Source organism: Bufo bufo, chromosome 2 (assembly GCF_905171765.1).
Source record: "Bufo bufo chromosome 2, aBufBuf1.1, whole genome shotgun sequence".
Classification (NCBI taxonomy): Eukaryota; Metazoa; Chordata; class Amphibia; order Anura; family Bufonidae; genus Bufo; species Bufo bufo.
In genome coordinates this window covers 541,626,745-541,638,951 of record NC_053390.1, presented here as the reverse complement: position 1 = coordinate 541,638,951, position 12,207 = coordinate 541,626,745, and the positions used below count along the sequence as shown (strand labels likewise).

The 12,207-nt window shown below is 43.3% G+C and overlaps 2 protein-coding genes across 3 annotated transcripts in view; one reads left to right on the top strand and one right to left on the bottom strand.

Annotated features, from left to right (window-relative positions):
* Positions 1-12,207, bottom strand: part of GTF2E2 (general transcription factor IIE subunit 2) — an 88,884-nt gene that overhangs the window by 65,115 nt on the left and 11,562 nt on the right. The gene's annotated exons all lie outside the window — the stretch shown is intronic.
* SMIM18 (small integral membrane protein 18) lies at positions 6,827-7,382 on the top strand. Its single transcript, XM_040418042.1, has one exon. The coding sequence runs from the start codon at positions 6,830-6,832 to the stop codon at positions 7,118-7,120; it is 291 nt and encodes a 96-aa protein (XP_040273976.1). The 5' UTR covers positions 6,827-6,829; the 3' UTR covers positions 7,121-7,382.

Sequence of the window (12,207 nt, the reverse complement as noted above, 5' to 3'; positions counted from 1 at the left end):
TGTTTTTATCAACATCCTTTAAAATAATCGTTTAGGACGGTTGCTGTAATTTAGTAAAAAAAATGTTACCTTTTGGTTACAGCTACACGGTGATGTGTCGCAGAATGCTAGGGCAATATTACCGTCACACGACATATCATACAATGTACTTCAATGGTGCCGCAACATGCTGTGACTGCGATGTGATAGTCGCAATAAGTTCTGACCTGGATGGATTCTGCATTACGTGAAACATCTTGTGTAGCCGTACCCTTATATTCCGTTCTGGGCTGTGGTCACATGACCATGTCCAGGCCACTCTTATTTCCTGTGATGTTATGTCCATGGGTGGGGCAGTGATAGGGTAGTCTCTATGTCAGGGATCAGCGACCTTCAGCACTCCGGCTGCTGTAAAACTACAACTCCCAGCATGTATAACTTACTTGGCTATCTTCTAACTCCCATAGAAGTGAAAGGAGGATTCTGAGAGTTGTAGTTTCAGAACAGCTGGAGCGCCAGAGGTTGCTGATCCCTGCTCTATGTAACTAGCTGGGTGGGAGGAGCTATTAACTAGCCGGGTGGAACGGGAGTAGTGCATCTTGGGTTTGGTTGGATCCTGCAACAGGAAGTGCTACATGCAGGATGGGAACAAACCGGAGTGATATGTCTGCATGGTGAAAATGGGTCAGGAGAGTCCAAACCGAAAAAAGAAAAAGCATGGGGAAGACATGCTGATAAGCTACAACATGAGCGCCTGAGTCTGAGAGTCCTCTTGATTATGGCCTATACAACCACAATACAATCAGCGCGGACTCTGTTCCAAAGCAAGTTCTGAAATGAATGGGAGGCTTTTAGAGGCGTTTTTTTGGTACGGATTGCATATGAAAAACAGTGGCAAAAACGCCATGTGAACGGGCCTTCAGACATTAGTGTATTGTTGGCCGAACCTGCTGAGAACGGCGAGTTCGGCCGACAGCCTAATGTGGAGCTCATGACTAGGGTGAAATTATTATTTTCACCGAATCCTTTTGTTGGAGATAAGCCACCTCCAGAAGCACCTGGTAGCCGCCTCTCTCCACTGAAAATACATATGTGGCCCAACCACACATGTATGTGTATCTGTATAACGGTCAGCCAAACGAACCGCTATTAAATGTGTATGGCCGGCTTTAGTCCATGCAGACTGGGAAGTTTATTGAAATATCAGGTTTTCCCATGTTAAGCCTCATGCACATGTCAGTGTTCTCCACAGACAGCACATGTACCCATTTATTTTAATGTGGGTATTCACACTACAGTGTTTTACCACGGTCTGTGGGTCCGTGGTTTTAGCAGGGAAGCATGCTCCATTTCGTCCATGTTCACGGATCCATCACGGCCTTAGTACATGGGTCCGTGAAAACCACAGATGCATCAGGGATGCCATCCTTGTTTCACAGATCATTAGAAGAGCTGCTTTGAAAATAATTTTTTCAGTTGCACAGTGTCCGTGAAACACAGACATAAAAAAATAAAAATAAAAGAGACATGGACTCTTCACAGACAACTTCATGGAGGCATCAATGACCATCTTTTCACAGATTTTAGCCTGGACGTGCGAATGAGGCTTTAGACCGCATTCACGCAACTGTGTGATGGCTGTGTCCATTTTGCAGACCGCAAATCGTGGAACTGCAAAACACGAGGACCGGCCGTGTGCATCCCACACCACTGTGCGGACCCATTGAACTGACTTCAATGGGTCCACGATCCGCAAGACATGTCCTATCTTCTGCCGTGGGGAGGCACGGACCTGAAAGGACACGTTTACAGTAATACAAAACATATACAGTCTTGTTGTGCTTTAAAGGGGCTGTCTGGGCTACACTGATGTTCTATCTTCAGGATAGGTCATCAATATCATGGACCCCCAGGATCACGAGAACGGGGGTCTTATTTGCCCATTCTGATGAAGCAGCAGGTCGTGCATGTGCACTGCCGCTCCATTCATTTCCTATTGGAGTGCTGCAGATAGCGGAGTACAGAGATCGGCCATCCCTGGCACTCCCATAGAGGAAGAATTAAGTGGTGCTGCTCTATCAGATCGCGACCACCCTTTTCATGATCGTGGGGGTTCCAGGAGTTGGACCCACCAGCAATCGGCTAGTTATTCCCTATCAACAGGACTTAAAAGCCTTATTAAAAAGGGTTTTGCCAAGTGTTTACTATATGGCAGGCCTGAGAGCCCTCAGAAGGCCCCAACTGCTATAGCAACTGAACAGCTCCCGAGGCCACATCACAGACATTGGAAACAGATCCATCCCAGGAAATTACCACTCAGATGCAGTGGTCGCAGTTGAGCACAGCATCTGAGATGTTAAATGTCCATGATGCTGTGCTTGGTATGCCAGAACACCCCCGCTCTTCCAACATCTGATCGTGGGGGTGCCGGGTGTCCGACAGGACCCCCACCAATCAGATACTGATGACCTATCCTAAAGGATAGGCCATCAATACTGAACTCCCAGAAAATCTTTTTAAACCCAAATACTAATGTATGAGAAAGAAAGTACCGCTATCTCCTGTGAGTATTGTATATATCAGGGGTTTTCAACAACAGAAGACGTATTAAACACACAACTAATAACCCAGCACAACAGCATTATCCTCTGGAGGCTTGATGGAAATAACACCGCATTATAGCTGTCTGATGGAGGAAATAATGATATAATGCATGGCATCGACTTCTAAACAGAGATATTTAGAGGTAATATCAGAGGCAGTGTGTTTAACATAAGGCCATGTCACAAAGTAATGGGGCATCAGATATAATAAAATATTACGGGGCTTTCAGTTTTACATAAATAGGGCTCTGAATGCACTGGCGTTATAAATACCGTCATTATAGGCGTCAAGAGGAGTATGACATTCTCTGAGTAATGGACCTTAATGGCTTAAAGGTGTTGTATAGGATTAGAAAAACATGGCTACTTCCATTCAGAAACAGCGCCACCCCTCTTCACAGCCGTAGTGTGATATTGCAGCTCTGCTCCATTTACGTCAATGGAGCGGAGTTGCTATACTAGAAACGACCTATGGATCCGTGTGTCATGGTTTCTGAAAGAAAGGAGACATGTTCTTCTAATTTTGTAAAACCCCTTTTAGTCTGGGCTGGATAAAATTAACGTCGCCTGAACCAACCATCTAATGTGTATGAGGGAGGGCCAACTTGCCCCCCAATGGCAGATGACAGGGGAAAAAGAAGGATCAAACTGTTGGATTTCAAAATGCCAGAAGTGCCTCACATCAACTTATACCCCTACACCCCTCACCCCAAACAGAACACATGCATGATCAATCTAGTGGTGGGGATCGGAAGGAATAGCGGTCAGGGGCTGAGAGTCTGTCTGACACCCAAGTAAAAGAAAATGATTTTTTTAAAAACATTAAAAAATATGTTTTTTTTTCACATTTTCCCCAGGTATAAAAACCTACGAAAGTAGGGATATAGCAAACGGAGGGCACTTCACCAGACACAACGGTGGTCAGAAGATAGATGCAGGTCCCAGACATTTATGGCAAATCCTGTGGATATACCCATATATTTCTAAGATGCCATTAACTAGGCAAGAACAGCCATAGAAAAATCCAGTGTTCTAGCTATACAAGCTGTCAGAAATGTTTTTCCACTGCGACATATAAATTCTCCAAATTATTTATTCTGTATATATGGGCCGGTGTAGAAGAGAAAATGGTAAAGATGTATTTGATCCATATAACCCCCATATACATACTACCCAAGGAAAATAAGGCATTACAGACATAAAACCAAATTTAAAGAGACACAAAAGCACAGCAGGGTTTAAAACCCCAAAGAATATGCAACAGGGAAAATACAATGCAATGTAAGAAGACAGGCTTCCCAATGAATTACTGAAGCCTAGCAGGCATCTCAGAGGGTTATGTTACAGTGTAATACACTCTTCAGGAGGCTGCGGCTGTGTAGGCCCTTATTAGCACAAATAAATGACAGGCTACCGCACTCCTTAAAATGACTTACAAATCCACTGCATGCTGCAAGCAGCCACAAATAATGAGGGTAAACTTATTCAGGTCGAGGCTTAGTAAACCAAGTGAAGGTGCATATAATCATACCAAGTACAGTGCAAAAAGAGTCATTTTCTCAATAATACATTTCAGCATGCACACACAGCGGCTGGAGGGAGCGCTCTGGAATACAAATGTACCTCCCATCCAAACCCACAGTCATTGAATATTTTTGAATTAAAGGGTTATCTGGGAATTTGGTATTGATGGCCTATCCCGAGGAGAGGTCATCAGTATCAGATTGGCGGTGTTCGGACTCCCGGCACAACCGATAAAGAGCTGTTCAAAGAGGCTGCTGCACTCTATGCGCGCTTAGGCATCTTCTGAGGCCAGAGACACCACCCTAGATCGGTCACGTGGCCTAGGTGTAGCTCAGACCCATTCAAGTGGATGGCGCTGAGCTGCAACCCTAAGCACAGGCACTATACAATGTACAGCACTGTGCTTGGTAAGCTGTGAAGAGTGCGCAGTGGTCACCAGAGCTCCAGTGAGCGCAGCAGTCTCTTCAATCCCCCCATGCACATTTGGTTCGGCCAAGCTTGCAAGTGTTCTTAAAGGGTATAGGGGAATAAGATGCTGTCAGACCTCTTTAGCTACAGCTTAGGTCCCATGAAAACAAAAGAAATGACAAGTTAAAAAATCCAAAGGCTTGATCGTTCTCACCCCCAACCCCCAACCCCCAACCCACCTGCCGCATGGGAAAAATCTTCCCATATTACTGTTTGTTTTTTTTTGTTTTTATTTACAGATATTCTCACGCTGTTGACCACCTCATGTACATCTTCCCCATGTTTTTTTTTTTATCAATTTGGACTCTCCTGACCAGATTTCACCATGCAGACATATCACTCAGGTTTGTTTCCATCCTGGATGTAGCACTTCCCGTAGATGAATCCAACCAAACCCATGATGCACTTCTCCTTCCTCTACCACATCTCCAGCACCGCCCCTAACACTAGCTGGTTTATAGCCCCTCCCAACTAGTTACATAGACACTCACCCATCACCGCTTCTGTATGGACATAACATCACAGGAAACAAGAGCTGCATGGTCATGTGACTACAGTCCAGAACAGAAGATAGGAGCAATAAATCTAATAGAAATACATTCCAAAATCACAGCTACCTTCATAAATTATTATTTTAAATAAAGGATGTTGATGCAAACCAGAAAACCCCTTTTAGGTTATTTTCACACTAGCATTAGACATGTCTGACAGGCTGTTCCGACAGGGAGCAGCCTGCCAGACACATCTGGATCCGGCATTGCTGGATGCTACCCGATACCCACCAGCCCCATTAACTATATATCGGGGACGGGTGGAGATCCAGGCACAACCCAACAAACTTGCAGAGATTCACCCAGATCTCCACCAGTCCCCATTATAGTTAATGGGGCTGGACGGCAAGGCAGTAGCTTCCGGCAATACCGGAATGCAGAGAGACCTGGCAGGCTATTTCCTAAAAGCCCTAGTGTGAAACTAACCTAAGCCGGTCGACCGTTCCCACCACAGTCAACGCGTTTGGACAACATAAATCGAATGTGTATACTGTACCAACTCTAGACTAATACCAGTATCCTATCAGGGAAGCACATGGTCACCAGTAAGGTTATTACAATTTCTGTGCTACTGCATATTATCTGTTGTCCTAGCATTTGATTGGTATGCAGCCTAACTACTCTACACTGGACTTCGTTTGTCCTGTTTTTTTTCTTGTTTGTGTTGTTTGTGTATTACAAAAGGTCACTGTAGGGTAGTGACTATTACACATTTTTAATACTAGTAAAGGTTATTTTTAAATTACCATTCCTCCTTTTAGTTGATTTATTCTTGTATGAAAGTACTGAACACAATTTGATACTGGTGTTTCTTGTGTAATTCTTGTACTGTATATCAGCAGCAAAAATTTAATGTTTTACATATAAGCAGGGTGTTCTAGTGGCGATAGATAATCAGTTCTCATCTCTCCCTTAGGCCTCTTGCACACAACCGTATGCCCTTCGAGATATACAGTCCGCGAGTGGGCCATATGTCCCGGAGCGGCATTGATCATGCGCACGGGAGCACACAGCATCATAGATTACAATGATGATGTGCACCTTTATGAGTGCAGGACAATAGTCCCGCGGGCGGCCCGACGTGCACAGCATCGTTGTAATCTACGATGCTGTGTGCTCCCGTGCGCATGATCACTGCCGTTCCGGGACATATGGCCCATTCACGGACCGTATATCTCGGAGGGCATATGGTCGTGTGCAAGAGGCCATATACTATAATCAGTGCTAAGCAGGGTGCTCTAGTGGTGATAATCAGTTCTCACCTCTCCTGTCCTTATACTATAATTAGAGATGATTTTGAAAGTCGTTCAAGCTTAGTTTACTGGTAAAAGGTGAGTTGTGTTATGTAATCCGTGGCCCGTGGCAAAGGAATCCATAATGCAATAAACGATGCGCAAACGAATTTCATAACCTGAAATTCGCTCATCTCTAACTATAATCAGTGCTAAGCAGGGTGCTCTAGTGGTTCTAGATAATCAGTTCTCACCTCCCCTGTAATCTCTCCTCTCCTTATACAATAATCAGTGCTAAGCAGGGTGCTCTAGTGGTTATAGATAATCAGTTTTCACCTCCCTCTTGAAAATATGCCACAGAAAAGTTTGGTCTAGATTACAGTCTTCTACAGAGCTTTACCCTGTACTACTACCATAGTAATTATTGGTATTACCATTTCTTGCAGTTACTATCTGAAGAGTAACTAACAAGATGTCATCTCTTGGCCCCTGGAAAAATGAGACAAACCTGATCCTGCAACAAGTTGGGTTCCAGGTACAGAAGATCTACCCATTCCATGATGGCTGGAACACGGCTTGTTTTGTAATCCTGGTGCTGTTTATCCTGACTGTACTATCTCTGATCCTGCTGGCGTTCCTTTATGAAATGCTGGACTGCTGCTGTTGTGCCAAACACAAGACAGTCAAAGATCTAGAGAACGAACCGAACCCAGTAAGAGCTCTCATGAGCAGCATGAAGAAGCGGAAAACGGAGGTGGTGTAGCAGTGGCACCTAGCAGAGGATGGCCCACTATTTGGCTTAGAGGACAATCCATGGGCAGATGTCATTCCCCCCCATCTGCTTGTGACAGCACACACTTATCTGTTCTACTCTTTCATGTGAATCGTTTACCGAACCTTACAAGTTGTCTTACCATAGACTCTTCCTAGTTTTGTTGCAGGTTGTACAGTCATAGTGGAACATCATGCATCTATTCTGCTGGATTGCCCCATAACTCTTGGTTCGATAATATAAGGACATGACAACTGCATACAGATTACATGATTTGTCACAGTATTAATTCAAGTACCATAATAAAGACACTACAGCTGTAATATAATGTCTGTACACAACTACGTGTGCTACTTGGGGAAATGATTTATGGGCTAATCCACACAACTAGGGATGACCAAACATTTCACACCACGGCAGTCAACTGATCTTTTTTATTGGCCCAGACATTTCCAAAACGTTCATAAATCAAACAAATAACCAGAACATTAAGGGGCAACAGAGATTTTGCAGGTCCAATGGCTGAACTTTTGCCAGTCCTGAATTATTTTGAATACCCATATATTGTGACACCTCTTTCTACAGGAAAATGAATTGGGGATTGGTTGCATCCTATCTTAGACAAGGACACTAGAGTAGATGTATCAAAACTAAACAGGGGAACCTATGAGACTGAAAAATGACTGCTATGGGTAACTGCCCAACTTTTCCTTTACATTAGCTTTTGAAATATCTCCCCCAGTGTTTTTTCTTCCAGGTTACCCCTCATGCCTATTTCTCAAAACAACCTCTTTATTTCAGGTCCAAGGACTGAGTACTAGGTTTTCTTGCAAAATGCAGGGGGTGGGCATGCTGAGAAAGTGAAGTCAGCTTTGGCAAATAGACCCGTTTGATGCTACTATATCAGTCAGTCTACTGCATGACCTGTTGTCTACAAGGCGAGCGTCTGGTGTAGGGTGCCTTGGATGAGGTTCAGGAACTCCATCAGGTCACTACAGGGGTGGTGAAGGTGCTGGTGCAGGACCCAGTCCAGCAGGCAACTCAGTGGCTAGGACACCCCAAAGGTGACCGAGATCTGCAGACGGGCGATCCCGGCAGATGGGAAGGCATGGCCAGTCTGTCCTTGGAAGACAGCTAGTTGTAACAACCAGCAGGTCAAGGAGGTTTTGGCTTGAGCATTTCCCAGCAGGAGTCCCTGGCCAAAATTGAGCCTGCCCTCATCTATTTTCAGCAGTCCCATAGAAATGAATATAGGGTGGCCACACTTGCACAGCTGCTCTCTGCTCACTTTGGGAATCCAGTTCTGAAGATGGGTGCGGGTTGCAGAGGAGGGACTTGCACCTGACATTGGTGGCATATCCTGGCAATATGTAATCAATATATGAGATGAGATGACCCATTTAAAATTACTACTTTTTGATCTCTCTGTAAGGGCTAACAAACGCTATGGACCTCCTCCACACGGTTTGTCCTAAATCCAGAAAGAGGCAAATTACTGTAGACTTTTAAAGAACAGACAAATTCAGAAGCCATTCTCAACACAACATCTAAAAAACATAAAATAAGGCACCACATGGAAATATCTGGGCAGGCTATGTTCCTTGTTCCTAAGATTTGCCCATGTTGGCCCATCTGCCCTTCACTATAATGAAAATGAGCCCCAAAGGCTGAAAATGGGCAGCAAACAACTTTATAGCAACTAATCTTTCCTTGTTCTGCATCTGTGTATAGACATAGGGGGGGGTCATTTATCAAACTGGTGGAGAGTAGAACTGGCTTAGGTGCCCATAGCAACCAATCAGATTCTACCTTTTATTTTTCACAGCTCCTTTGGAAAATAGAAAGGTGGAATCTCATTGGTTGCTATGGACAACCAATGGAGTTCTACTTTACACCAGTTTGATAAATGACCCCAATACTTTCTACCCCAGAGTAAAGTGGACCATACAAAGGTATTCATATGCAGATCATTGGCACCTCCAGCTTATTATAATCAGCCTATACACGAGTTTCTGATCGGCCACAATACAGTCGATCCATCATCCATGGGTTATTCGTATTAACAACAACCTCACCACCAACATAATTGACCAAACAATCACATAGTCAGTCTACAACCCCAAAAAAATTTAACTGACTGGCTCACTGATAATGTCCTACACTTGTAGTTTCAACCAACCACATGGCTCAAATTTCTGGAAGACAGCTTTCAGCCATCGCAAGTGATCACCTGCGTCAAATTTTTAAAGGGGTTGTCCGGGTTCAGAGCTGAACCCGGACATACCCTTATTTTCACCCAGACAGCCCCCCTGATGTTCGCATCAGAGCATCTCATGCTCCGATGCTCTACCTTGCCCTGCACAGGGCACGGGCTCTTTTGTTTACAACCCACTGCTAGGCGGAAGCTTCCGGCCGGCAGTGTGTTCAGTGACATCACCGGCTCAGATGGGCGTGCTTTAGCGCTGCCCTAGCCGTTTTACTGGCTAGGGTGGCACTAAAGCCCACCCATCAGTGCCGGTGACATCACTGGGCTTCCTAGCAGCCCTATGGAGAGCCCGGTATGTCAACGGTACTCTTGAAAATGCCTTTGCCCTGCTTGATTTAGCGCAGGGCATAGGAGAGCATCAGAGCATGAACTGCTCCGATGCTCAAGTCAGGGGGGCTGTCTGGGTGTAAATGGGGATATGTCCGGGTTCAGCTCTGAACCCCGACAATCCCTTTAAGGTGTTTTCAGATATATTTTTTTTAAATTGACAGAGAGCAGAGGGTGGTATAAAATAAATTCTTACTCGCCTTTTATATGTTACATCATACCGGTTCCCACCGCTCCTATTCCTGCTGGTCCTGCAAATGTTTTGTGCCGTTTATTGCTCGCATGACCGCTGCAGTAAACCACTGGCATCAGAAGTCACTTGTGCGTGAACGGCATGTGACTGCTGAGGCCACTGACTGGCTGCAATGTTAACGTGAACGGTAGGAGACCCCCTGCAAGCCCAGCCGGAGTAGAATGACATTTAAAAAGTGAGGGCACAGCACCTCCTTCAGGTTTTAATGTATGCAGTTTTTGAAGCCTTTTTGAAACACTTTCACTGCGTAAACATTCTGCACCTCTGGTAGCCAGGACAATTTTCTCAGTTTTGAAATGTACAAATAAAACCCAAATTGCAAATTTAAAATAAATAAATAAATCAATAAATAAATCCCGCAAACCCATATATTTTCTGAAAGTATGCACCTGTCACATTGTCAAAAGGTCACTCAGCACTTTATACACACACAGACTCCTTCATGCAACTTAGCGTCAAAATGTAATTTTTTGTATAAATTACACAAAAGTTGATATCAGTGGGTTCATACATATGCATATATCTTCACAAAATCACCAAAGGTAGAAAAAAAAACTAAAAAATAAAAAAACACAACATCCTTTAAAATACAGGGATTAAGTAAGTAAGTGCACCTCCTCACCCCCCCCCCCCCCCAAAAAAAAAACTTAAATAATTTTGAAAAAAAAGCTAAATATCTCATGAAAGCAGATAAAACTTGATGACTGCCGCTGCCTTGATGGGCTGTTGACAAGCATGTCCACCTTCGAGCAATTTTGTGACAAACAGGATTTTAAAAAGTGGATCAAAAACATATTTGCACCATACAACAAGTTTACATTAAAAAAGAACAAAAATAATACAATAAGGTGTGCAGATCTTTATATATATATATATATATATATATATATATATATATATCGTAAGCATATACATCAACAACAGCTTGAACCCTTAAAAACACGTAACATATGGTCAGCATCCACATACGAGTTAGGATACTTTCACATCTGTCATGGATCAGCAAAAACTTTTCCCTCATAATATAACCGTCTGCATCCTTCTCTTCCCCTCAGGTTAGTTTTGTCCCCATTGACAATGAATGGGGACAAAACAAATGTTTTCCAGCGGTCTTGAGCTCCTATGATGGATCTCAATAGCGGAAAGGGAAAGTAGCCTTAAATAGCTTCTGTCACCCCACTAAAGTGTTTTTTTTTTTTTTTGGGCTAGTTAAATTAGTTATATTGCGATATATGAAAATATAATGGTCTTACTTACTTTGATTCAGCAGTTTCTTCCAAAAACGAAGTTTTATAATATGTAAATTCGGTCTCTACCAGCAAGTAGGGCGGCTACTTGCTGGTAGCAGCTGCAGAAAACCGCCCCCTCGTCGTGTTAATTGACAGGGCCAGCCGGGATCTCCTCCTCCGGCTGGTCCTGTCTGCATTTCAAAAATCGCGCGCCTGTGTTCATTCGGCGCAGGCGCTCTGAGATGAGTAACTAACACCATTATATTTTCATATATCGCAATATAAGTAATTTAACTAGCCCAAAAAAAAATAATCACTTTAGTGGGGTGACATAAGCCCTTTAACCCCTTAAGGACACAGCCTTTTTACACCTTAGGACCAGGCCATTTTTTGAAAATATTACCAGAGTCCCTTTAAGTGCTGATAACTTTAAAACGCTTTGACTTATCCAGGCCGTTCTGAGATTGTTTTTTCGTCACATATTGTACTTTATGACACTGGTAAAATGGAGTCAAAAAAATAATTTTTTTTGCACCAAAAAATACCTAATTTAACAAAAATTTGGAAAAATTTGCAAATTTCAAAGTTTCAGTTTCTCTACTTCTGTAATACATAGTAATACCCCCAAAAATTGTGATGACTTTACATTCCCCATATGTCTACTTCATGTTTGAATTGTTTTGGGAATGATATTTTATTTTTTGGGGATGTTATAAGGCTTAGAAGTTTAGAAGCAAATCTTGAAATTTTTCAGAAATTTACAAAAACTCAATTTTTAGGGACCAGTTCAGGTCTCAAGTCACTTTGCGAGGCTTACATTATAGAAACCACCCAACAATGACCCCATCTAAGAAACTACACCTCTCAAGGTATTCAAAACTGATTTTGCATACGTTGTTAACCCTTTAGGTGTTGCACAAGAGTTATTGGCAAATGGGCCGTTATTGGCCGTTTACAGAAACACCCAATATGTGGCCGTAAACTACTGTACGGCCACACAGCG